The 26334-nt window shown below is 38.0% G+C and overlaps 1 protein-coding gene across 1 annotated transcript in view; it reads left to right on the top strand.

Annotated features, from left to right (window-relative positions):
• NCEH1 (neutral cholesterol ester hydrolase 1) overlaps positions 1–26043 on the top strand; it is an 89036-nt gene extending 62993 nt beyond the window's left edge. The window contains exons 4-5 of the mRNA XM_058295331.1: positions 3397–3568; positions 22414–26043. Of these exons, the coding sequence (XP_058151314.1) occupies positions 3397–3568; positions 22414–23031 (790 nt within the window). The 3' untranslated portion in view covers positions 23032–26043. The remainder of the gene's footprint in view (positions 1–3396; positions 3569–22413) is intronic.
• Positions 26044–26334: the final 291 nt, after the last annotated feature.

Here is a 26334-nt window from a genome sequence, read left to right as displayed (position 1 = left end):
AATAAACCTTTAAAATTTTGTTTGGAAGGAAGGAAAGTATGTTGTTAGAGATATACTATGTGCTGGGCACTGTACTAGGTGGTTGGTTTTGAGAATATTGCAAAAGCATTGCTATCACGAGACGTGCTGGGATGTCAGAAATCTACAACTTTGAGAATGCTGTGATGAGGTAATGAATATATATGTATATATATAAAGGGCCTTGGGTTTTGAAGTAAGCTGTGAATTCAGATTCAGGCTCTGTCACATTCTAGCTGTAGTAGACAAGTACACATTCTCCTTGAGGCTCGTGCTGAGACTTGAATGAAACATGCCTGTGGAGCACTTGGAAGGTGCCTCACACAAGTGGGAATACAGTAATTTTTATAAAGTGGACACATTTAGTCAATTGATTAAACTTCATGCTTGAGTTTATACCAAATTTTGTTCTTTTAGCAGGAAGTATGCACAGTAATGAAGATAGGCAGTCTAGCTGGCATTGCAGAGTGTCCACTTCCTGCTTTGAGCTGGGCAAACTGAAATTATATTTGGCATCGGTTTAGCAGGTACTTTAACTCAAGGTCTACAATTCTTAGGTTAAAAGAAAATCAAAGCACTCTTTCAGTACTTTGCAGAAACCTACCTTTGAACACAAGCAGCAGGTAACAAATGTATTTATGCATGCTTTTTTTGGCTGTACTCCCCAGAAGTTTCTCTGGGCTTTTAGTTTTCTGTTTTCTGTCTGCAGAGATATTATACAGCTTTTAATTATTTCTTGAGTCAATTTCAGACTGCTTTGAACATTCATCTTATATGAAGTGACCTAAGAAATAACTAGTTTACTATATTCTCCAGTCTACAAAAATAGTGTCCCATCCTCTTTAGTAAAACTAGAGAATTCTTCCAGCCCGAACAAAATGATATGAATCTTTAAGGAGACCAGGAAGACTCTTGCATCATAACTGTTTTTAAGCATTTTCACTCTGTAATCTTAGCTAGTTGTTAATTGACTAATAAGATTTGAGGCAGGAGAGTGTTCTTTAGATTACCAATTTTCTTTCATTCAAAGTCACAGAGAACCTTTCTGATACATCTGAAAACTCAGTTTAATACATGAACATGTACACAGAGGAATGTATTCTGGCCTGGGCAATCGGGGGAAAAGTCTATCATGATATGTGGGGATATTGCTGAGAAAATAAAGATAGCCTTTACTTTCACAATTTGAGTCATGAAGTGCATTTGTTTTTATTTGATTGAGACATCTTGTAATACTGAAGGTAAAAAATCGAGTCATCTGTCTTCCAACTGGAGACAGAATTATGTGAGAGGACCCCACCTAGTGGACAAAATAGTGTAATCCAACTCCTTTCACTTATAATTAACGAATGAAATAGGATAAAGAAGCACTTTTAAGATAGAGTGAAAATCAACTGGGGAAATTTTTTTTTTGATAATTAATTGTTCACCACAGATGTGAACATAAAAAAAAATTGGAAAGATTTTTTTAATCTGCTTTAAGGCAACCACTAAAGGAATTTATTGCATTTAAATTTTTTAAATGTAATAATTCCTGAATGACCACATTGGCATTCATTTTATCAATGCATTTCACAAATATTTGTTCATCGGCACTGCTTGTCACAATGTTTAATTAGCTAGCTGGATTTTAGGTGGGGGAAATAAATGGCTTTGTATAGTGTGGCTTAGAAAAAAATGGCTTCTGGGAGAAAATAGGCTCATTAAAAGATGGAAATCCAAAGACCTAAGTCTTAACTTTTATTAGATTTTAATTAAGTAATTCTTTTCTTTCCTACCTTGTTTTAATGTGTGTTTGACTTGTTTTACAATTCAAGTAACTTTTTTGTGCCTCAGTTTCTTCATTTCCAAAATGAAAGTAGGTTAATACTCATGAAAGATTTATTGACTGGATAATTATTTATCGAGCACATTGGTAGATATTGGGAACGTAATGATGGATAAAACACAATCCCAACTGTGAGAGAACACTGTTACATGAGGTGATCATTTTAATATGGGGCAGTAAGTGCAGTGAAATACCACAGTATACAGAAGTTTCAAGGAAGGTTAGCCACCTCAGCCCCAGAAGGGAAATGGAGTTATAGGCAAGGAAGGCTGCCTGGAGGAGGCCAAACCCTCAAATTCAGTCTTAAAGGACGAATGAGAATTAATAAGGTAAGGGAGAGAAAGTGAAGACTGTTAGACACGCCAAACCTTGTCTGTCGATATGAATACATAAGATGACATTTTGGATGGAGTATTTGACAAAACCAGAATTCTTTGGGACTCTAAAGGGAATATGAATCCCACTAGGTGTACAGAGTAGGATCCCAAAGGACTCTGATCCTGCAAACTGGTGCAGTAGTAGGAGCCCCAGAAGTGTTAGTGCCTGGAGGGCCTGCACTAGGCTATCTGGCAGTCTTGGCTTTCCCTTTGCTGGTTAACAACTGGACTTTTAGTTCCCATCTTCCAGTGAGTGAATGCATTGCTTGGCTGTTGTTTTTTTAAGATTTATTTTTATTTATTTATTTCTCCCCACCCCCTTGTTGTTTGCCTTTGCATTTGCCTTATCTATTTGTTAGTGCCAGCTGTCTTTTTCTAGGAGGCACCAGGAACCGAATCTGGGACCTCACATGTGGGAGGGAGGTGCCTAATCACTTGCACCACCTCCGCTCCCTGCTTTCGTGTGTCTTTCATTATGTTTTCCTCCCTGTGTCTCTTGTTGTATCATCTTGCTGTGTCAGATCGCCGTCTTGCTTGTCTTCTCTCTGAGGCTCCAGGAACTAAACCCAGACCTCCCATGTGGTAGGTGGGAGCTCAATCACCTGAGCCATATCTGCTTTCCCATTGCTTGGGTTTAATGTCAGGCTGGCATGGGCCTTTTCAGGAAAGTACAATTCTACTGTATTTATCAAACACATTTATAAAGAATACCATATGGACTCATTAAACATTTGACAATGAAGTGATTAATGCTGCTAAGTCACCTTCTGATCCAGAGGTGTTGTGAATGGAACAATGACTTCCAGAAATAAAATTTCAAAATCTATTATGAGTCTAATCAGGTCTTAATAATCAATGTCTGACTTTAACTTTGAAGTTTTACTTTTTTGCTACTGTTGGTGGTGGTGGGTATTTTTGGTTTTGTTTGTTTGGTTTTACTTTGTTTTGTTTTGTTTAGTGGCTAATGATTTTTTATTTAAAAAGAATTATTGTTACACAAAATCACTACAATTTAAATCAAGTATTTGAATTGCCAGAAAATAGTTTATTTGGATTGTTATTTTAATTCTTTATCTGCTTAAAAAAAACCAGGTTCCCCCTAAACATTAAACTTTAAATGGCCTATAATGACACAGTGAAGTCCTTACGTGAATAAAACTTATGTTTTCACAGATACAGGCTAGTTCCAAAGGCTTATTTTCCTGAGCAAGTTCATGATGTTGTGCGTGCCACAAAGTATTTCCTGCAACCGGAAGTCTTACAGAAGTATTCAGTTGACCCAGGCAGAATTGGCATTTCTGGTGACAGTGCTGGTGGGAATTTGGCAGCTGCCCTGGCACAACAGGTAACACCACTAGCCCTGAGGGGGTGGTGGTGGGAGGGGTGTATGATAATGTCCAACAGACCAATTCATTCTCCATTAGTATGGGAAAGGCTTAGCTTGGTGGGTGGTCACTAGCAGCCCAAGTTGTTCATATGACTGCATCAGGAGCGTGCTAGATCGTTTTGAATTAGGAAGGCAGGTCATTGAAGGAAGTGTCATTTCTGGGTCCTTGTAAAGGCCTTGCTTAGAATCAGTGTTAGAGGAGGGCTAACATTTTAGAGAGCTCCTTTGCTCTTCAGGTATGGAAATACCTGAAAATTAATACTTAATACTGGAAATTAAGTATCTCCTGTTCTTTTTCCATCTCTGGCTTGCAAAATGGGTCATTTTTGCTTAATTTCCAAGTACTAAAACTGTTACCTTAGAACTTTTAAAAAAATTGAATAAATTTTATTGATACATATTAATAAAGCATACAATTCATTCAAAGTGTACAGTCAGTGGTATTTTGTGTAATCACATAGTTGTGCATTCATCACTTCAGTAATTATTAGAGCGTTTTCATTATTCCAATAATCATCAACAAAAAACAGAGACCAAAAAAAAAACCTCATAACTTCTCAATCTCTTTATGCTTCCTCTGCTGTATATAACTGCTGTCCTGTTTCTATCTCTCTATTTTGTTTGTATTTATATTTTGTAAAAAACAGTCTTATATATACAATTTTGCCCGTATTTGTATTTTATGTGAGGGTTCATTATGTTATACATTCCCATGTTACATTTTTTAGCTTTCCTTTTAGTAATATAAATACCTTAGACTTTCCCTTTCAACCACTGTCATCCCATAAAATAGCTCTGCTAGTTACAAACATTATGATGTGCTTTCACCATTTCTATTCATTTCCGAAGACTTACAAACAACATTTTTCACCAATTCACAGATTAACCCTTAGCTTTCCATTCTCTAGCCTCCTTCTATTTTCTCATGACCTATATTCTAGTTATGAACTCCATGAGTTTACACAATATATTTAGTTCATAATAGTGCAATCGTATAGTATTTGCCCTTTTGTGTCTAACTTGCTTCACTCAACATAATATCCATGTGGTCATATGCTTTATGACTTTATTTCTTCTTACAGCTGCATTAACGTCTTTCATTAGTGAGGTACATTTGATACAATTGAACACATATTGAAGTATTGCTATTAACCATGGTCTATAGTTTATATTATGGTTTACACTTTACACCATACAATTTTATAGGTTTTGACAAAAATGTATAATGGCCCCTGTATCCATCACTGCAATGCCATACGGAACAATGTCAATGTCCCCCAAATGTCCCATGTTATACTTATTCTTCCCTCTCCCTCCCCTCAGAACCTCTGGAACTTTTTTGTTTTTTTTTTTAAATTTTTTTAAAATTAAAGTTAATAGATCACAAGGAATGTTACATTAAAAAACATTAAAAAAAAACACATAAGAGGTTCCCCTAAAACCCACTCCCGACCCCCCATCACATCATTTTTGTAAATTGTATTTTTTTGAAGATATATACATCACACAAAAAATATTACACTAAAAAATATGAGGTTCCTGTTTACCCCCCCTCCACTCCTCCCACACCAACAACCTCCCTCATCATTGCTGCACACTCATCACACTCAGTGAACACATTTTGGGGCACTGCTGTACTACACAGATAATAGTTTACCCTGTAGTTCTCACTGTCCCCCAGTACATTCAGTGGGTTTTGGCAGGATATATAAAATCCAGCATCTGACCCTGCAATATCATTAAGGACAACTCAAATACCCAAAAATGCCCCCACATCACATCTCTTCTTCCCTCTCCCTGCTCTCAGCAACTACTGTGGCCACTTTCTCTACCTCAATGCTAAAATTTCTTCTAATGCTCGTCACAATAGTTTTATAGTAGAATATCAGTAGGTCCACTCTAGTCCATATTTTATTCCTCCATTCTGTGGACCTTGGGATGGTGATGTCCCCTCCACCTCTAGATCAAGAGGGGGCTTAGATTTCACATGGATGATGGATGTAATTCCTCTGCTTACAGTTTTTATAGGTACTCTTGAGTCCCTGGTGAGGTGGTTGACCATCTTCACCTCCCTGTTCGCTGACCTGGGTAAGACCAACGAACCAGAGAGTAGGAGTCGCCACTCTGCTGAGGCTCAGGGCCCAGCTGGCACATGGGCAGTCCAGAGATTCAAGTCCCCTGAGTATGGACCATCCTTAGCGCCAACCACAGGTTCAGTAAAAGTGACAGAAGAGGCATGTGTAGAAAAGTCACATCTGAGTCCAGCTCCGTCATACTCAGGAGCACAAATTCCAAAGTAGGGTCCTCTGACATGGCACAGAGCTCCAAATCCATCTGCCATGACTGTACACCTTGTGGATCTCCGTAGCCTTCAGGAGAACCAGTACCTAGTGTTGTATCTACTTTGTCTTTTTCTGGGGTCCTGCTGAGGTGTGCATAAGTGCGACCCCTCTGATGACCTCCCGACTCTTTTTGGAAGACTCTTAGCCATATCAACTCATTTGTCTTTGCCATTTCTCCCTTTTATTCAAGGTCAAAGAGCAGTTTTTTAACACTTGATCCAACATGTAGGCTGAGCTATTCTGCTGGTCTGAGTTGACCCTTTTATTCGAGGTCTCTTTCTAGTTGCTTCTCCAGTTAGTGATAGGTAGTAATCCCTCGGCACTAGGAAGGCTCATCCCCAGGAGTCATGTCCCATGCTGGAAGGTAATGCATTTACATACTGAGTTTGGCTTAGAGAGTGGCCACATTTGAGCAACTTGGAGGCTCTCAGGAGGTAACTCTTAGGTACCCTACAGCTCTAGACCTAGTTTATATTTCAGGCACACAGGCTCCTAAGCATAGGCATCAATATCAAGGGCTCCTTATTGGACCATTCTTCCTTGTTGATCTTTACCATTGCACATGGGGAATTATTGTTGTTCCCTTGGGGAATGTGACAGAGCTCCCCTTGGTGGGAACTCAGGACTTCCTCAGTTGATGTTTATAACTGTAACTACTATAAAAATACCCAACATATATCCTACAATATTTATGTTCCCTATATACTTGCCTTGGAGAACTCCTGCCCCGCCCCCCCCCCCCCCAATTCTGGGACTTTTATTATCAGTGTTACAAGTTCTTCCATTACTTGAATAATAGTAAGTCTACTTTAGTCCATAGTTGTAATCCCCCCTTATGTTTGTACATTCCTCAATCTTGAGGATTTTGGAATGGTGATGCCTACTCTGCTTCCAGTTGAAATATTTAACAGTGGCTATTCTAAGAGGTATGAAATGATACCTCATTGTAGTTTTGATTTGCTTTTCCCTAATCACTAGTGACCTTTTTTTCATCATTTTTTCACCATCTGTAGTTCTACTTTGGACAATTATCTTATAAGACTATTGCCCTTTTTTTTTTTTTTAAGATTTATTTATTCATTTCTCTCCCCTTCCCCCTGCCCCCTACCCTGGTTGTCTGTTCTCTGTGTCTATTCGCTGCATCTTCTTCTTTGCTTCTGTTGTCAGCAACACGGGAATTTGTTTCTTTCGTTGAATTCTTGTTGTGTCAGCTCTCCGTGTGTGCTGCACCAGTCCTGGGCAGGCTGCACTTTCTTTTGCGCTGGGCGCCTCTCCTTACAGGTTACACTCCTTACGCGGGGGACACCCTTGCGTGGCACGGTATTCCTTGCACGCATGAGCACTGCACATGGGCCAGCTCCACACGGGTCAAGGAGGCCCGGGGTTTGAACTGCGGACCTCCCATGTGATAGACGGACGCTCTAACCACTGGGCCAAGTCCACCACCTATTGCCCATTTTTTAATCAGGTAGTTTGTCATTTTATTGCTGAGTTGTATGATCTCTTTATATCATGGATATTAAATCTTTATTGGATATGTGAGTTCCAAATATTTTTTTCCATTTAGTCAGCTTCCTTTCCACCCTTTTGGCAGGGTTCTTTGAGGTGAAAAGTACTGAATTTTGAGGAGTCCCATTTATCTATTTTTTCTTTTGTTGCTCGTGTTTTGGGTGTAAGGTTTAAGAAACTACCACCTACCACAAGATCTTGAAGGTGTTTTCCTACATTTTCTTCTCAGAGTTTTATGGTTGTTGCTTTTATATTTAGATCCTTGATCCATTTTGAGTTAATTTTTGTATAAGGTGTGAGATAGAGGTCCACTTTCTTTTGTATATGGATATCCATTTCTCCCAGCACCATTTGTTGAACAGACTGGGCCCAGCTGGGAGGTCTTGACCACCTTGTCAAAAATCACTTGACCATAGATGTAAGAGTCTATTTCTAAGTTCTCGATTCAGTTCCATTGGTCAATCTGTCTGTCTTTACATCGGTGCCATGCTGTTTTTTTGTTTTTGTTTTTGTTTTACCACTGTAGCTAAGTAATACACTTTAAAATCAAGAAGTGAGAGTCCTCCATCTTTGTTCTTTTTAGAGACATTTTTGGCTATTCGAGGCCCCTTATCCTTCCAAATCAACCTGATAATTGGCTTTTCCATTTCTGCAAAGAAGACTGTTGGGATTTTTATTGGGATTGTGTTGAATCTGTTTGAGTAGAATTGACAACTTAATGATATTTGACAATTGTAGCTTAGTAATATGCTTCAAGATCAGGGAATATGAGTCCTCCAACTTAGCGCTTCTTTTTAAGGATATTGGCTATTCAGGGCCCCTCTCACTTCCAAATAAATTTGGTAATTGATCTTTCTATTTCTGTAAGCTAAGCTGTTGGAATTTTGTTGGGATTATACTGAATCTATAAATCAGTTTGGGTAGAATTGACATCTTCATGATATTTGTCTTCCAGTATATGAACACAGAATATCTTCAGTTTCTTTTAGCAGTAGTTTGTAGTTTTCTGAGTATATGTCCTTTATGTCCTCAGTTAAGTTTATTCCTAAATATTTGATTCTTTTAGTCACTATTGTAAATGGTGGTTTTTTTCTGATTTCCTCTTCAGATTGCACATCAGTAGACTATAGAATTGCTATTGATTTTTGCATATTAATTTGTATCCCACCACTTTGCTGAACTCATCTATTAGTTCTAGTAGCTTTGTTGTGGATTTTTCAGGATTTTCTAGATATAGGTTTATATCATCAGTGAACAGTGGAAGTTTTACTTTCCTATTTGGGTGCCTTTTATTTCTTTATCCTAATTGCTTTAGCTAGAACTTCTAGCACAATATGGAATAACAGTGGTGACAGGTAGCATCCTTGTCTTGTTCCTGATCTCAGTGGAAAAGCTTTCAGTCTTTCACCACTGAGTACAATGCTAAATGTAGGTTTTTCATATATGCACTTAACCATATTAAGGAAGTTTCCTTTTATCCCTTACTTTAGAGTATTTTTATCAAGAAAGGGTTCATATTTGTCAACTGCCTTTTCCACATCAATCAAGAAGATCATGTGATTTTTCTTCTTCAGTTTATCTCAGTGTGGTTTATTACACTAATTGATTTTCTTGTGTTGAACCACCCTTACATACCTGGGATAAAACCCACTTGATTGTGGTATATAATTCTTGTACTGTGCTTTTGGATTTAGTTTGCAAGTATTTTGTTGAGGATATTAACATCTATTTCACTAGGGATATTTGTCTGCAATTTTCTTTTTTTGGAGTATCTTTATCTGGCTTTGGAGTTAAGGTGATGTTGGCTTCAAAGAATGAGTTTGGTAGCATTCTTTCCTAGTCAAGTTTTTGGAAGAGCTTGGGCAGGATTTATGTTATGTCATTTTTGACTGCTTCATAGAAATTACCTGTGAAGCCATCTGGTCCTGAGCTATTCATCTTTGGGAGGTTTTGAAAACTGATTCAATCTCTTTACTTGTGATTGCTTTGTTGAGGTATTCTGTTTCTTCTAGGGTCAGTGTTGGTGGTTTATGTGTTTCCAGTAATTTGTCTATTTCATCTCCATTATCTAGTTTTTTTGGCATACAGTTGTTCTTAGTATCCTCTTATGATCTCTCTTATTTCTGTGGGGTCACTGGTAATGTCCCGCCTCTCATTTCTGATTTTATTTATTTGTATCTTCTCTCTTTTTCCTTTGTCAGTCCAGCTAAGGGTTTATCAATTTTGTTGATCTTCTTAAAGAACCAACTTTTGGTTTTGTTGATTTTATTATATTTTTGTTCTTGATTTCATTTATTTCTGCTCCGATCTTTACCATTTCTTTCCTTTGGTTTGGTTACAGATTAATTTGCTGTTCTTTTTCTAGTTCCTCCAGGTGTGTAGTTAGATCTTCAGTTTTAACTCTTTCTTCTTTTTTTTTTTTTTAAAGATTTATTTATTTATTTAATCCCCCCCCCGCCCAGTTGTCTGTTCTCTGAGTCTATTTTGCTGAGTCTTGTTTCTTTGTCCGCTTCTGTTGTCATCAGCGGCATGGGAAGTGTGGGCGGCGCCATTCCTGGGCAGGCTGCACTTTCTTTTGCGCTGGGCGGCTCTCCTTAAGGGGCGCAATCCTTACGCGTGGGGCTCCCCTATGCGGGGGACACCCCTGCGTGGCACGGCACTCCTTGCGTGCATCAGCACTGCGCATGGGCCAGCTCCAAATGGGTCAAGGAGGCCCGGAGTTTGAACTGCGGACCTCCCATGTGGTAGATGGACACCCTAACCACTGGGCCAAGTCCGTTTCCCTCTTTCTTTTTTTTTAATATATGCATTGAAGACTATAAATTTCCCGTTCAGCACTGCTTTTGCGGTGTCCCATAGGCTTTGCTATGTTGTATTTCATTCTTGTTCATCTCAAGATAGTTGCTGAATTCTCTTGCAATTTTTTCTTTGACCTACTGATTATTTGAGAGTGTGTTGTTTAGTCTCCATATATTTATGAATTTTCCTTTTTTCCACCCCATCCACCTTCATTCCTTTATGACCAGGTAAAGTGTTTTGTATAATTTCAATCTTTTAAAATTTATTGAGTCTTGTCTTGTGATCCAACATATGGTCTATCCTGGAAAAGGATCCTTGAGCACTTCAAACAAATGTATATCCTGCTACTTTGGGGTACAATGCTCTATAAATGTCTGTTAGGTCTAGTTTATTTATCATATTATTCCGGCTTTCTATTTCTTTACACTCTGTCCAATGTTCTTTCTAATACTGAGAGAGTTATATTGAAGTCTCCAACTATTATTGTAGAGATGTCCGTTTCTTCCTTCAGTTTTGCCAGTGTGTGTCTCATGTATCTTGGGGCATCCAGGTTAAGGGCTTAAATATTTATGATATTTATTCCTTCTTGGTGAATCATCCCTTTTATTAATATATAATGACCTTCTTCATCCTTTATAACTGTTTTGCGTTTAATATCTATTTTGTCCCATATTACTATCACTGCTTCAGCTCTTTTTTGGTTATTATTTGCATGGAATATCTTTTTTCAGCCTTTCGTTTTCAATCTGGTTGTGTCCTTACATCTGAGGTGAGTCTCTTGTAGATAGCATATAGATGGTTCATTTTATTTTATCCATTCTATCAGTCTATATCTTTTGATTAGGTAGTTCAAGCCTGTAACATTCATTGTTATTACTGAAAAGGCATTACTTCATCCATTTTGTCCTTTATTGTTTGTCTATTTAACCTTTAATTTATGTTTCCTAATATTCTTCATTTCTACACTCTTCTCTAGGTCTCTCATCCTTGTTTATCCTTTCAGGCTGCAGCACTCCCTTTAGTATCTCTTGTGATTCTGGTGTTCTAAAAATAGTCTCTATCAGTTTTTGTTTGTCTGTGAAGACTTTGAACTCCACCTCATTTTTTTAAAAGATTTATTTTATTTATTTATCCCCACCCCCCGCATTGTTTGTGCTTGCTCTTTGCTCTCTGTGTTCAGTGTGTGTTCTCTGTGTCTGCTTGTCTTCTTTTTAGGAGGTTCCAGGAACCGAATGCATGACCTCCCATGTGGGAGGGAGGTGCCTTTTCACTTGAGCCACTTCCACTTCTTGCTTGTTGTGTCTCTGATTTTGTTTCCTCATTGTGTCTCCCCATTGCGTCATCTTGTTGCATCATCTTGCTGTGCCAGCCTGTCGTGTCAGCTCACCATCTTGCTCATCTTATTTAGGAGGCACTGGGAACCAAACCTGGGACCACCCTTCTGATAGGCAAGCACCCACCTGCTTGAGTCACATCTGCTTCCAAACTCCCTCATTAAAAAAAAAAACAACTTAAGAGGTACCAGGGATTGAACCCAGATCCTCATATATGGGAAGCAGGCACTCAACCAATGAACTATACCCACTCCTCTCCCTCTTATTTTTTTAAGGACAATATGCTGGGTACAGAATTCTTGGCTGGTAGTTTTTCTCTTTCAGTACCTGTAGCAGTTTGATATTGTTTATGAATTCCAAAAATAGATATTAGATTATGTTTGTAAACTGGTCTGTCTGAAGTTTCACTTTTACTTAATTAAATTAAGATTAGGGCTTTGATTGGGCCACATCAGTAGGGGATAGAAGACATGGCAAAAGACAGAGTTGGGGGGTTTTGAGCTGGAGCCCAGGAAGTAAGCACACAGAGAAACAGAGCAGCTGAGCCTGGAGAGAATTGAGCCCCAGGGAGAGAGACATAGCTGGTCACCTGATAGTCTACATCTGGTCTTTTGGAGAGAGGCAAAGCCTAGAGAGCCTCATAATCTACAGCTGACCTTGTAGAGAAAACAGAGGAGCTGAGCCTAGAGAGAAGTGAGCCCAGGAAACCTGAACCCTGGCAGACATTGGCAGACATCTTTCTCCAACATATTGCATAGACTTTGGTGAGGGAAGTAACTTTCGCTTTATGGGGCTTGGTAACTGTAAGCTTCTACCCCAAATAAATATCCTTTACCAAAGCCAACAGATTTCTGGCATTTTGCATCAGCACCCCTTTGTCTGACTAATTAAATACCACTTTCTTCTCGCCTCCGTGTTTTCTGATTAGAGGTCAGAACTTAATCTTATTGAGGTTCCCTATTATGTGATGCTTTGCTTTTCTCTTGCTGCTTTTATAATCCTCTCTTTATTTCTGATATTTGTCATTCTGAATAGTAGGTATCTTGGGGTAAGTCTATTTGGATTTATTCTGATGTGATTTATTGGATAAGTTGTCCTTGCATATTGATATTTATTTCTTTGATAAGGGTTGGGAAGTTCTCAGCCATTATTTCTTGAAATATTCTTTCTGTCCTTTTTCCATTCTCTTCTCCTTCTGGGACACCAATAATGTGTATGATTGTATATTTTGCATGTCCATACAATTCCCTGAGAACCTGTTCCATTTTTCCATTCTTTTCTATTTCTCTTCTCTCTTTTTCAGTTTGGATGTTCTGCCTTAGAAATTACTAATTCTCTCTTCAAGCTTTTCATATCTGCTCTTATGTGCCTCTAATGTATTTTTAATCCCATGTATTGTATCATTCCCATAAACTCTGTTACTTTTCTTTGCAAGCTTTCAAATTGTTCTTTATGCTTACCCAATATATCTTCTTAATATCCTTCATCTCTTTAGGCATATTTTCTTTCAATTCTTTCAATTGAATTAAGAGATTTGTGTGATTATCATTGATTAATTGTCTTAAATCCTGTATCTCTTCAGGATATTTAGTTTGTTCCTTTGGCTGGGCCATCTCTTCCTGTTTCCTAGTATGGCTTGTAATTTTTTGCTGATGCCTAGGCATCTGAATATGTTGGTGAATTTACTCTGATGGCCAATTTCTCTCTCTTGCCTAGTGTTTTTTTTTTTTCCCCACAGCTTTTATTTGATATTTGGTTCAACTTATTCTAAGTCTTTAACATTGCCCAGCTTAACTTATGGAAATCAGGCTAGGACCTCACTAATAGGCCTAGATTTTCTCCCAAGAGAAACGTAAAAGCAGTTATTCTCCATGCAGTTTCCAGACTGGCCAGCAGTTGGTGCTTGTTGGTGAACCTTACCAAAGAGGTGTTTGTTTCATCTCCACTTTCCTGTGTTTTGTTCTGGCCAGTACCAAGATTCAAGGCAGGCTCCACTGGCAAAAATCACTGAAGAGAAAGCCCCCAACTTCCCCTCCCTTTTCCCTTGTAACAGCTGACAGGGGGGAAGATGTCTGTTCCCCTCTCAGTCAGCTGCAGTGAGCCAGGGGTTTTATCCTGGCTTAATGTCTTGGGGTGGGGTTTTGGTAACTCACATTTGTTGTTTCAGGTTCTTTGTGTCTCTGTCCCTCACCCTACTGGCAGTTGGGCAGCACCATCCGGGTGTGCTGACTCCCTAAGCAGTCCCCTTGTATAGCTTTTGGCCCTTTCTGTCATGTTTTTATGAAAAAGTTGAGCCTGTCTGCCTACTCCAACACCATCTTCCCAGAAGTCTGGGTGCTGGATTTTTTCCAATACCTTTTCTGCTTCAATTGCAATGATCAGGTGGGTTTTCCCTTCAATTTGTTAATGTGGTGCATCCTGGTCATTGATTTTCTTAGTTGAACCACCCTTGCATACTAGGAATAAAGGCCACTTGGTCATGGTGTACAATTCTTTTGATATGCTGTTGAATTCTATTTGCAAGTATTTTGTTGAGAATTTTTACATCTGTGTTCATTAGAGAGATTGGTCTATAATTTACTTTTCTTGTAGTATCTTTATCTGGCTTTGGTATTAGGGTGATGTTGGCTTCAAAATGTGTATTGAGTAATTTTCCCTCCTCTTCAGTTTTTTTGGAAGCGTTTAAAAAGGATTGGTGTTAATTCTCAAATTCTGAGGAGAAATCACATGTAAAGCCATCTAGTGCTGAACTTTTCTTTGTTGGGATATTTTTTTTTCCAGGCTGCTCAGTTTTATTTTATTTTATTTGTTTATTTGTTCTAAAGATACTTAAGATTATACAAATGTCACATAAAAAATATAGGAGATTCCTGTGTGCCCTGCTTCCCACACCTCCCACGTTTTCCTACATTAACAACATCCTTCATTAGTGAGGTACATTCATTGCAATTGAGGAGCACATTTTGGAGCATTGCCACCAAGTGTGGATTAAAGTTTACATTGTACTTTACACTCTCTCCCATCCAATTCTGTAGGTTATGCAGGATTTATAATAGGCTGTATCTGTTGTTGCAGTGTCATTCAGGACAATTCCCAAAAATGTGTTGGGAGATTTTTGATGACTGATTTCAATCTCTTTAAATGGGATTGGTTTATTGAGTTCTTGTATTTCCTGTAGAATCAATGTAGGTTGTTTGTGCATTTCTAGGACTTTGTCCATTTCATCTAGGTTGTCTAATTTGTTGGCATACAGTTTCTCATAATATCCTCTTTTTATCATTTTTATATCTGTAGGGTCAGTCATTAACTTTCCCCCTTTCATTTCTGATTTTATTTATTTGCACCTTCTCTCTTTTTTTCTTTGTTAGTTTAACTATGAGTTTGTTAATTTATTGATCTGCCCAAAGAACCAGGTTTAGGTTTTGTTGATATTCTCTGTTGGTTTTTGTTGTTGTTGTTCTCAATTTCATTTATTTCTGCTCAAATCTTTATTATTTCTTTCCTTCTGCTTGCTTTGGGATTGGTTTGTTGTTCTTTTCTATAGTTTCTCTAGGTGTTCAGTTAGGTCTTTGATTTTTGCTCTTCTTTTTTAAATATAGGTATTTGTGGTTCTGAATGTCCCTCTCAATACTGCCTTTGCTGTATCCCATGGTTTTGATAAGTTGTGTTCTCATTTTCATTTATTTCAATATGTTTACTAATTTCTCTTATAATTTCTTCTTTGACCCACTTATTGGATTGTTTAGGAGTGTGTTATTTAGCTTCCACATATTTGCAGATTTTCCCTATTCTTGCCCATTGTTTTTTTTTTAAACAAATCAGTTTTATTGATACATTTTAATAAAGCATGCATTTCACTCAAAGTGTACAATCATTGGTATTTGGTATTATCACATAGTTGTACCTTCATCACTTCAATCATTATTAGAGTATTTTCATTATTTCAATAATAATAATAGTAAACAAAAAAACAGAAACAGAGAATGAAAATTCTCTACCTCTCAACTTTTCTGTTTCCCTGCTATACATAGCTGCTATTTCTGACTGTTCTTGCACAATTATTTATTTATTTAGTATGCAGTTTTATTGGGATATATTCACATACCATATGATCTATCCAAAGTGTATAATCAATGGCTTTTAGTATAATCAAAAGGTTGTGCATTCATCACCCAAGAATTTTAGAACAACTTTATTCCTCCAAAAAGTAAAACTTCACACCTATTAGCATTCTGTCCCTAGCCCTATATAACCCCTAATCTAATTTTATCTTTATAAATTGATTTATATTTACATTTTATATGAATGGAATCATACAATATGTAGCACTTTGTGTCTGGTTTCTGTCACTTAACCTAACTTTTTTTTTTGTCTGATATTAACATTTTGTAGTATTAACATATATTTGTTTACCTTCAAAGAAAAGTGGTCTTACATATGCAATTTTATCTATATTCATATTTCACATGCAGTTTTACTGTGCTGCACAATTCAAGGTTACGTTTTTTTAGCTTTCCTTTTAGTAATATACATGACCTTAGACTTTCCCTTTAAACCACTTTCATACCCACATAATAATACTGCTAGTTATAAACAGTATGGTGTACTTTCACCATTTCTATTCATTTCCAAAGGCTTAAAAACAACCTTTTTAAAACCAATTCTGCACAGATTAATCCTCAGCTTTCCAGTCTTTACCCTCATTCTATTTTCTGGTGACCCAAATTCTAATTATTAACTCTGTGAATATACACAATATATTTAGTTCATAATAGTGCAATCGTACAGCATTTGTCCTTTTGTGTCTGGCTTGCTTCCCTCATTATATTGTCCTCCATGTTGTCAGGTACATTCGTGTTGTCATATGCCTTAAGACTTCATTTCTTCTTACAGGTACATAATATTCCATCATGTGTATGTACCAAGTTTGTTTATTGGTTCATCAGTTAATGGAAACCTGGGTTGCTTCCAACTTTTGGCAATTGTGAATAATGCCACTATGAATATATGTTTGCAGATATCTGTTTGTGTCACTGCTCTCAGTTCTTCTTGGTATATACCCAGTAGTGGTATTGCCTGGTCATGTGGCAAATTTATATTCAACTTATTTAGGAACTGCCAAACAATCCTTCACAGTGGCTATACCATTCTACATTCCCACCAACAGTGAATAAGCAATCCTCTCTTTCCACATCCTCTCCAATACTTGTTCTCTATCTTTTTAATAGTTGCTATTCCACCCAAGGTCAATTTCCAGTTTTATTCCATTATGATCAGAAAAGGTGCTTTGTATAATTTTGATCTTTTTATGTTTATTGGAACTGCCTTGTTACCCAAAATTTGGTCTATCCATGAGCATTTGAGAAGAATGCATAATCTGCTGATTTGGGATGCAACATTCTGTATATATCTGTTAGGTCTAGCTTGTTTATCATATGGTCCAAGTTCTCTGTTTCGTTGTTGATCACCTGTCTAGTTATTCTATCTAATGATGTGGCTGGTGTGTTGAAGCCTCTGACTATTATTGTATAGACGTCTGTTTCTCGCTTCAATTTTGCCAGAGTTTGCCTTAGGTATTTTGGGACACCCTGGTTTGGTGCATAAATATTCATGACTATTATTTCTTCCTTTTGGATTTTGTACCTTTTGTTAATATATAATGGCCTTCTGTATCTCTTATCACTTTTGGCATTTAATGTCCATTTTGTCCAATTGTAGTATAGCTACCCTTACCCTTTATTGGCTACTGTTTGCATGGAGTATCTTTTTCCAGTCTTTCACTTTTGGCTGATTTGTATGGGTGTAAGATGAGTCTCTGTCGGCCTACATCTTTTCATTGTGGAGTTTAATCCATTCACATTCCATGATATTACTGGAAATGCATTATTTTCTTCCACCATTTTGTTCTTTGGTTTTCATATGTCATCTTTTATTCTATCTGTATTTTTACTCTTTTGGTTATCCTTTTTCTAGTCTTATCTTCTACACTCTCCTCCAAGCCTCTCTCTCCTGTCTTTATCCTTTGGGCTGTAAGGATCCCTTTAATACTTCCTGCAAAGGCAGATTCTTTTATGCTAACTCTTTAGTTTCTGTTTGTTTGTTTTTTTTTAAGATTTATTTTTTAAATTTATTTCTCTCCCCTTCCCCTCACCCCCCCCCCAGTTGTCTGTTCTCTGTGTCCATTTGCTGTGTGTTCTGTGTCCGCTTGTATTCTTGTCAGCGGCACCGAGAATCTGTGTCTCTTTTTGTTGCGTCATCTTGCTGCATCAGCTCTGCATGTGCAGCGCCACCCTGGGCAGGTTGCACTTTTTTCACACTGGGTGGCTCTCCTTATGTGCACACTCCTTGCATGTGGGGCTCCCCTACGTGGGGGACACCCCTGCATGGCACAGCACTCCTTGTGCACATCAGCACTACATGTGGGCCAGCTCATCACACCGGTCAAGGAGGCCCTGGATTTGAACCTTGGACCTCTCATGTAGTAGGTGGGCACCCTATCCCTTGGGCCAAATCTGCTTCCCATATTTATTTGTGAATATTTTTAACTCATTGTCATATTTGAAGGATAATTTTGCCAGATAAAGAACTTTTGTTTAGCAGTCTTTCTCTTTCAGTATCCCAATTATGTCATTATACTGTCTTCTCACCTCTGTGGTTTATGATGAGAGATCCATACTAAGTCTTTTGGGCATCTCTTGTATGTGATGGTTTGCTTCTCCCTTGCTGCTCTCGGAATTTTCTCTTTATCTCTGAAGTTTGATATTCTGAGTAGTATTTGTCTTTGGTTAGGTCTATTCACATTTATTCTGATTGGGGTACACTGAGTTTCTTAGACATGTAAGTTCATTTCTTTCATGAGAGTTGGGACATTTTCAGCTATTATTTCTTCAAATACTATTTTTCTGTCCTTTTTCCCTTCTCTTCTCTTTCTGGAACTCCCCTGATGCATATGTTGTTGAGCTTCATGTTATTCATCACCTCCCTGAGCCCCTGATCAATTTTTCCCATTCTTTTCACTATCTGTTCCTCTCTCTCCTCAGTTTAAGCTGTTCTGTCTTCTGTGATCATTTGTTCTCTTGTTTGTCATTTGAGTCTGCTGTTGTACGCCTTTAATGTGTTTTAATCTCACCTATTTTGTCTTTCATTCCCATAAGATCTGTTATTTTTCTATTCAGGTTTTCAAATTCTTTGTGCTTGCTCAATGTCAGCTTTTTTTTTTTAAGATTTGTTTTTATTTTTATTTGTTTCTCTCCCCTTCCCCCCCACCCCAGTTGTCTGTTCTCTGTGTCTATTTGCTGCATCTTCTTTGTCCACTTCTGTTGTTGTCAGCAGCACGGGAATCTGTGTTTCTTTTTGTTGCGTCATCTTGTTGTGTCAGTTCTCCGTGTGCGCAGCACCATTCCTGGGCAGGCTGCACTTTCTTTCACGCTGGGCGGCTCTCCTTACGGGGTGCACTCCTTACACGTGGGGCTCCCCTACGTGGGGGACACCCCTGCGTGGCATGGCACTCCTTGCACTCATTAGCACTATGCATGGGCCAGCTCCATGTGGGTCAAGGAGGCCCGGGGTTTGAACTGCGGAGCTCCCATGTGGTAGACGGACACCCTAACCACTGGGCCAAGTCCGCCGCCCCCAATGTCTTCTTGGTGTCCTTTATTTCTCCGTATTGTCTTTCAACTCATTCATTTGATTTTGGAGATTTGTATGAACCTCATTGACTAGGTGTCTCAAATCCTGTGTCTCATCTGGGGCTTTCATATATTCCTTTGCTTTGACCATATCTTCCATTTTCTTAGTATGGCTTGCTGATGTCTAGGCATCTGATATGATGGTGAGTTTGCTCTGATGACCAATTTCTCTCTCTTGTTTAGGGATATAGTGGTAGAAAGCTGTATGTTACTGCTATTCTTTGATTCTTGGTTCTACCTGTGCTGGGTCTTTAGGATTATCCCTGTTTAGTTGTTCAAATCCAGGTCATGAATTCAGTAATGGGTTGCAAACCCACTTCCAAGGGTCCTTGGGGAAGGAGCCTATAAAGGCTGGAAATAAGCATCTCTTATTTATTTACTTTTAATTTCCTCACATGTACTTCCTTAGTCCGCCAGCAGATACCGCTCTTCTGCATATCTCTCAGTTCAAACCCTAGTGGGAATGTGTTTGCTGCAACAACAACAGAGTAACAGAAGATCCTGCCTCAAGGCTATTCAGAATTTCAGAAATCAAACTTTCTTAGAGGCTATTTTCCCATCTTTGCCAGCAGCCACCTCCCTTTTCCCGGGTAGGAAATAATTCCACCCCCCTCTGTGTCCTCAACAGCAGTCCTGGTGAGTAGGGACAGTGATTGAGTGGGTCAGATCCCCTTAGTCCAGTGTCCGCTCCCAAAACAAGCAGTGGCCTGGCCCCACCCAGCCTGAAAGTGCTCATGTGTCACAGCAGACCAAACTTGTTGGCCAAAATTTGAATCCGCCTTGGGCTATGTCCTTCTCTCTCCCGTTTCCTGGGTCTCCTCTGTCCATAGGCCAGAGAATTCTGCTCCAAGGGTGGGGCCTTTTACTCACAGAATTTTCCCGTTGAGATTCTTTTCTTTTGTCCCTTTCTCTTCTGGGTGGTCTAGCCCTTTCCTGCTGTCCTAAACCCTAGAACATTTTTTCTAGAATCTTTCTCCCCGTCCTCTAGATACTTTTCTGGGAGAGAAGTGAGTCCTATGTCTCTAATCTGCCATCTTCCCAGAAGCCATGTTTCCTTAGAACTTTGGGGCAAATTAAAAATTCTCTTTCCCAAAGTTTTTCTTTAGTGTAAGAGAAAAAAAATTAAACAATTCAGTCATTTTATTTTTTTTAATTATTTTTTTTTTATTCTTAAAGAAGCTTTAGATTACATAAATGTTACATAAAAAATATAGGGAATTCTCATATGCCCCACTCCCTCACCACCTTTCCACTCTTTCCCACATTAACATTCCTTCATTAGTGTGGTATATTTGTTACAATTGATGAGCACATATTGAAGTATTGACACTAACCATGGACTACAGTTTACATTATAATTTATACTCTGTCCTGCACAATTTTGTAGGTTATGACAAAATATACAATGGCTTGTATCTGTCACTGCAGTATCATGCAGGACAACTCCAATGCCCCAAAAATGCTCCCTTATTACACCTATTCTTCCCTCTCCCATCCTTCAGAACCTCAATTGGCCACAGCCTTTACAGTGATAAGAGTTTTTCCATTGCTAGAATAATAATAAGGCTATAGTCGAATAATAATAAGCCTACTGTAGTCCATTGTCATTCCCCAATCTTGAGGATTTGGGGATGGCGATGCCCACTCTGCCTCTATTTGATCCCATGTGGCAGATGGATGGAACTATCTTGAGTTCAGACATTTTAAATGTTATATTACAAATTAATCTGAGCTGTAGCTGGCTAAATTCTTTGAAAACTGTCTCTAACCCTCATAACACCCAAATTCTTTGGCAGCTCTGTTAGCTCAAAGATAAGCACAATATTTTCTTCCTCGTATGGATTAAGTAATTTAGGAATAGTGTGTGTGTCTCCTCACCTCCATTTTTTTTTTTTTTTTTTTTTTGGTATCTTCAAATAGCATCTGCCTTTTTACTCGAAATATGCCTTGATTATTTTCTCCTTTGCTATTGGAAAGTGTGCTATTCATATGTCCAAATGTGATAAGAAAAAATTCCCGGTGCAGTGGAGAGAGCATCATGGGCTTTAGACCTGGGAGCCAATCCTGCCCTACCTTTTGAGAGCTACAGAGCTTTGAGCAAGCCTTTTAGCTTCTCTAAACTTAAGGAAAATGTGGATAATGTCATCTGATTGTAGGGCTGTTGAAAGGACTTAGTGAGATGATGTACATAAAATTATTGGCACATATTAATAGCACTAGTTACTAAAATCACTTCCTCTTTTACAGGGCAGTTACTTCTTGGGGATAGGGTTCTAAAGTTCAGATATGAAACAAAATTGTATAGCTGAAATTACCTTGAAGATCATATGATTGCCTATGAATTATAGTGACCTATTTAGCTTTCTTTTAGATGTGACATGAAAAATAGATAACTTTAGACACTGGAATTACAAAATGAGGCAATATGTTCACACCGAGGGAAGGCCTGGGGGACTGAGACCTGCTGACTTGGAGGATTCACTTTCCTATTTCAAATTCAGTTTGAAGCATGTGCTCATTAATTAGAATGGAGGGTGCATTGCCAGCACTATTTAAATTTACATTCCTTCACCACATTTAGAGACTAAATGCAAATCAGAGGAAGTATTCTGAGGTCCTCCTCAAACACCTTTGGTGTCCCATCATCATTGTTCATTTAGCTTTTTCTACCCTTCTCCCCTGGAAGAGCCAGTTTTTCTTCCTAGAGTATCATTGCCTTTTTTGCCATTGCAGGGAATATAAAACTGAATGAAGTTCTCACATATCCATCCATAATGCCTAACAAGGTGTGCTATGTGCCAAAACATAGATATTAGTAAAGTGTCAGTGGGGGGAAGGGGTTAAAAGATGATTACTTGAGACTGTGTACTTTTTAAGGGTTCACTCAAAATTATGAGTTGCAAACATTATACCTTTCTTAGTAAATATCGAGCAGCTCAATATAGTGTTGGGGATGGGTGGGTAGGCAATTATTTTTTTAACAACATTATTCAATAATACCATGCTTGGTAGAAATTTAATACTTATGCCCTTGACTGAGTCAAAGTAACACATTAAGCTACTTTATTGGATGTGGTATCTGTGAAAGAATCATGCAGAATGAAATAAATGTGTTTGCTTCCTCTTCTCAGTTTAGTCAAGATGCCAACCTAAGAAACAAGCTCAAACTGCAAGCCTTAATCTACCCGGTTCTTCAAGCTTTAGATTTTAACACACCTTCTTATCAGCAAAATGTGAATACCCCAATCCTGCCACGCCATGTCATGGTGAAGTATTGGGTGTACTACCTCAAAGGCAGCTCTGAGTTTGTCCAGGCAATGATAGCTAACAATCACACCTCACTTGATGTGGAAGAGGCTGCTGCCCTCAGAGCCCGTCTAAATTGGACATCCCTCTTGCCTGCATCCATCACAAAGAACTACAAGCCTGTGGTGCAGACCGCAGGCAATACAAGGATCGTCCAAGAGATCCCTCAGCTGCTAGATGCCCGTTCTGCCCCACTCATCGCAGACCAAGAAGTCCTACAGCATCTTCCAAAGACCTATATTATGACTTGTGAGCACGACGTCCTGAGAGACGATGGGATCATGTATGCAAAGCGTTTGGAGCAAGCAGGAGTAGAAGTGACCCTCGATCACTTTGAGGATGGCTTCCACGGATGTATGATTTTCACTCACTGGCCCATCACCTTCTCAGTGGGAATCCGGACTAGGAATAGTTATATCAAGTGGCTGGATCAAAACCTGTAAAGGAGTAAAGCTACTGGAAGGGTCTCAACCTCCTGCACTGCTTTGGAAAGCTATACACTTTTTAGTTGACTCATTTCTCCCAGTTACCTTGCATTAAGGTATCTCTGTTCCCTGCAGACTTGATGATAATTTAATTTAAAATATAAACTTGACTAATTTTAAATATGAAACATCTCAGTCTATTTCCCAAAGTGGGCCATTCTTTCTATTCTTGTGGTTTTGGCCAAACAACTTCTAGAAAGTAGAAATAGGAACTAACATTAGTTTTGGGTCCTGGCTTTGTCATATTTTCTTCAGAAGAAATTTTTTCAGCTTTGGATGATATTAGGGCCCTTAAAGACTTAAGAAATGTGGTTTCTTTTCAACTTGTTAGAATTTACTCTGAGTTCAAGGAGTATTAAATGTGTGCACTTTAAGGTCAGTGCTGGGTACCAAATCCCGTCTATTCCTTGTTGGGTTTGTTTCTTACAAGTTCATCAAAGGCTTTCTAGCAAGGACAAGTTTCTCAAAGGACTTTATTCCTTTAGAATGTTAATTTTATGAGATAGCTATCTGTATTAATTTTATGAGATAGCTATCTGTAAGTTCAGTTGGATTATGATGAAACTTGAAAGTTACTTCCCACCACACTAATATTAGAAAATACAAGGTTGCATGCCCTGGATATCTGGATATAGTTAAGTTTTTACTGTGGTTTTTTTTTTCCCCCCTGGTGGCACCCTCTTCTTGTGGAGAGATCTTTTGGGAACAAAGTTATTTAGATTTGGGATAAATTTTCCATTATAGAACAAGTAAAAACAGGCAAATGAAGCAACCTATTTTTTTTAAATAACAAATGCTTTGATAAAAATTACCAAATTGACGTTGTCAGAAAAGAAAATACATTTAGTCTTAGTTTAAAATTAAGAAAATTACTTTCAGAAGGCCTATTCTTGAAAACATAACTTTTTTCACTAATTTGACTTGAGAATGGGGTTATTTTGGTATATATATTGTGTTGTGTGTTTTTTAAGTTGTTTAATGTTACAATATGTAGTTAAACTTAGGAGTTTTCAAAATAATGTCTGTAATGAATATTAAAAATAATAATTTTTTAAAAAAATACTACTTTAGGGTTTAAAACAACTATCTTAGAGTTATATCTACATGTAATTTTATGGAAAGAGATAAAACAGCTATTAATATTATTATACATTAAGCATAAATATTTTGATGTTTATATGTATATACAGATCAAAGTAATTAGAAACTGTAACTATACATAGTACAGTCATCTAAGTTTAATAGTTTAGGCAAGACCCAGACTGCTCACCTCTGCTCTTTCTGGTCAGGGGGTCACTAGCTCATACCCCTCTGAATAGAGGGCATTCATTGGCACCTTCTGTTATTATCTCCTTCTAGCCAGGTCGAAAAATTCCAGTGACCTAAGCTTAACTCCGTGGAAAGCCTTCCCTGCCAGTGGGAACATCTTTGGCATAGCAAGAAACTCTAATTCTCATCTGACGGCTGTGTCTCGGCCCTCCTTCCTGCCATCCTTATTTCTGCCCCAGTCCATGCTTCTTTTAGGGACTACAGAGAGAAATAGTACAGCTGAACAATGACACAATGCATCAGTGGAGAGAAAATAGAACCTATTCTCTCATCTGAAAGATGGGTGTTTTCCCACTTCTGGCAATGGAACAACCGTTGAAAATTTGCATACTTATTTTTTATTTCTTGTATGGGCCAACAGCATTTCGTGTACAAAAACAGAAGCAAATGTGTATACATGTCTGTATAAAAGTAATCATACAATCTAACTTGTTAGTGTACTCAGGCAGGTTATTTACCATTTCTGGGCTTCTTCTTTTCCTCTAAAACTGGAAGATTGCATTATTTGGTCTATGAGGTTTCTTCCAACTATAAATTCTAACCATTTTGTCAGACTAGCAAACTGTATTGGCTTCTTCTTCTATGATGATTTTTTGTAGGTCATAATTCCATTTTCACAGCCTCATGTATCAACAAACATTTTTCTTTCTAGGAAACTGATATTTTAGTTCTCACTCTATGGTAGCTACCCTTTCCATGTGATATTATTCTTTTTGACACAATTTGAAAGAATCAAAGTTCAGACCTTATTTTGGGGTTATCTACCTCTAAAAAAGCAGAGAAAATAATACATGCACAAAGATCATTAAAATGACATTTTTCCCCCCAGAATTGTGAGCAAAATCCTATAGTAATTATAGACAACAGATGATTACAGATTTCTAAGAGCTCTCTCAGATGAAAAGGGAGTAAGGGGAAAAAAGGGATCAACCACTGTTTCTGATGAAATCCTTGCGTTTCATTAACTGTTTTAAATATGTGAATAATTTTGTCTAATGACTTGCATTGTATCTTACCTCAGAACTTGTTAAAGTGAAATTCTCCTTAGTATGACAGTTGGGAATCATGACACATGAAAATCATTAAATATAAGAGAAACCAAACCGACCAAAAATTGTGTGCTAGGAACTCCTGTAGGATGCCTACAGTGTTTATGTTTAAGATATTTTGGTTTGGGCTGAGTTCATTGTTTTAGTTTTTATTCTTATAAAAAAGAATGTTTATCCTCTTCAGTTTGATTGTTTTTCAGTGTTATGCCTTTGTTTTGTTTTCCTATTTTATGAAAATATCGATAATCTTTTTGTGATATTGTTGCCTGTGAAATATAAACAAGTATATGAAGAAAAAATGAAGTTAAGTGCTACAAAATATAGTGAAGTGTGAATTAGTTTTAATGCTTTGTTGTTTATTTGTGAAGAATTTAAGACTATTGTAAAAATCTTGGTTGATATAATATTTTATGCATGGCCTTTGCCTTTTTTGCTTATTTCCCACTGCAAAGGAGAAGGCAGATTTTATGAAGAATTTTAGTAGCAAATATATTTTATAAAATGGAAATCTAATATGGAGATGGGAAAGTGTGTATCTGTTTTGAATCATGTTTGGAAATAAAATGGCTCCATCTGGGAATGTGCCCTTTCACGCCCCCTGGTCTCATTTTCTGGTTCATATGTGAGATAATGCACTCTCTTTCCATATTCCAAATGAGATAATGCTCTCTCTCTGTATACCAAAGTTGTAGCCACAATCCTGCCCAAATCTTTTGCCCACTGAAGTGCCCTGGTGCCTTCTAGCGGTCTCCCTGATCACATTCATTTCATGTCTGGTTGCAGTATATGCTACCTGTAGTGAGGAAACCTGCCTTGGATTAACTAAGATCCAGACAGGTCCCAGGACTATTTGGTGACCTTCAAAACAAGCTAAGTCACTACA

The sequence above is a fragment of the Dasypus novemcinctus genome, chromosome 4 (genome assembly GCF_030445035.2).
Source record: "Dasypus novemcinctus isolate mDasNov1 chromosome 4, mDasNov1.1.hap2, whole genome shotgun sequence".
Classification (NCBI taxonomy): domain Eukaryota; kingdom Metazoa; phylum Chordata; class Mammalia; order Cingulata; family Dasypodidae; genus Dasypus; species Dasypus novemcinctus.
Note: the sequence above shows the minus strand (reverse complement) of the source record. Positions and strands in the feature narration are given on the sequence as shown.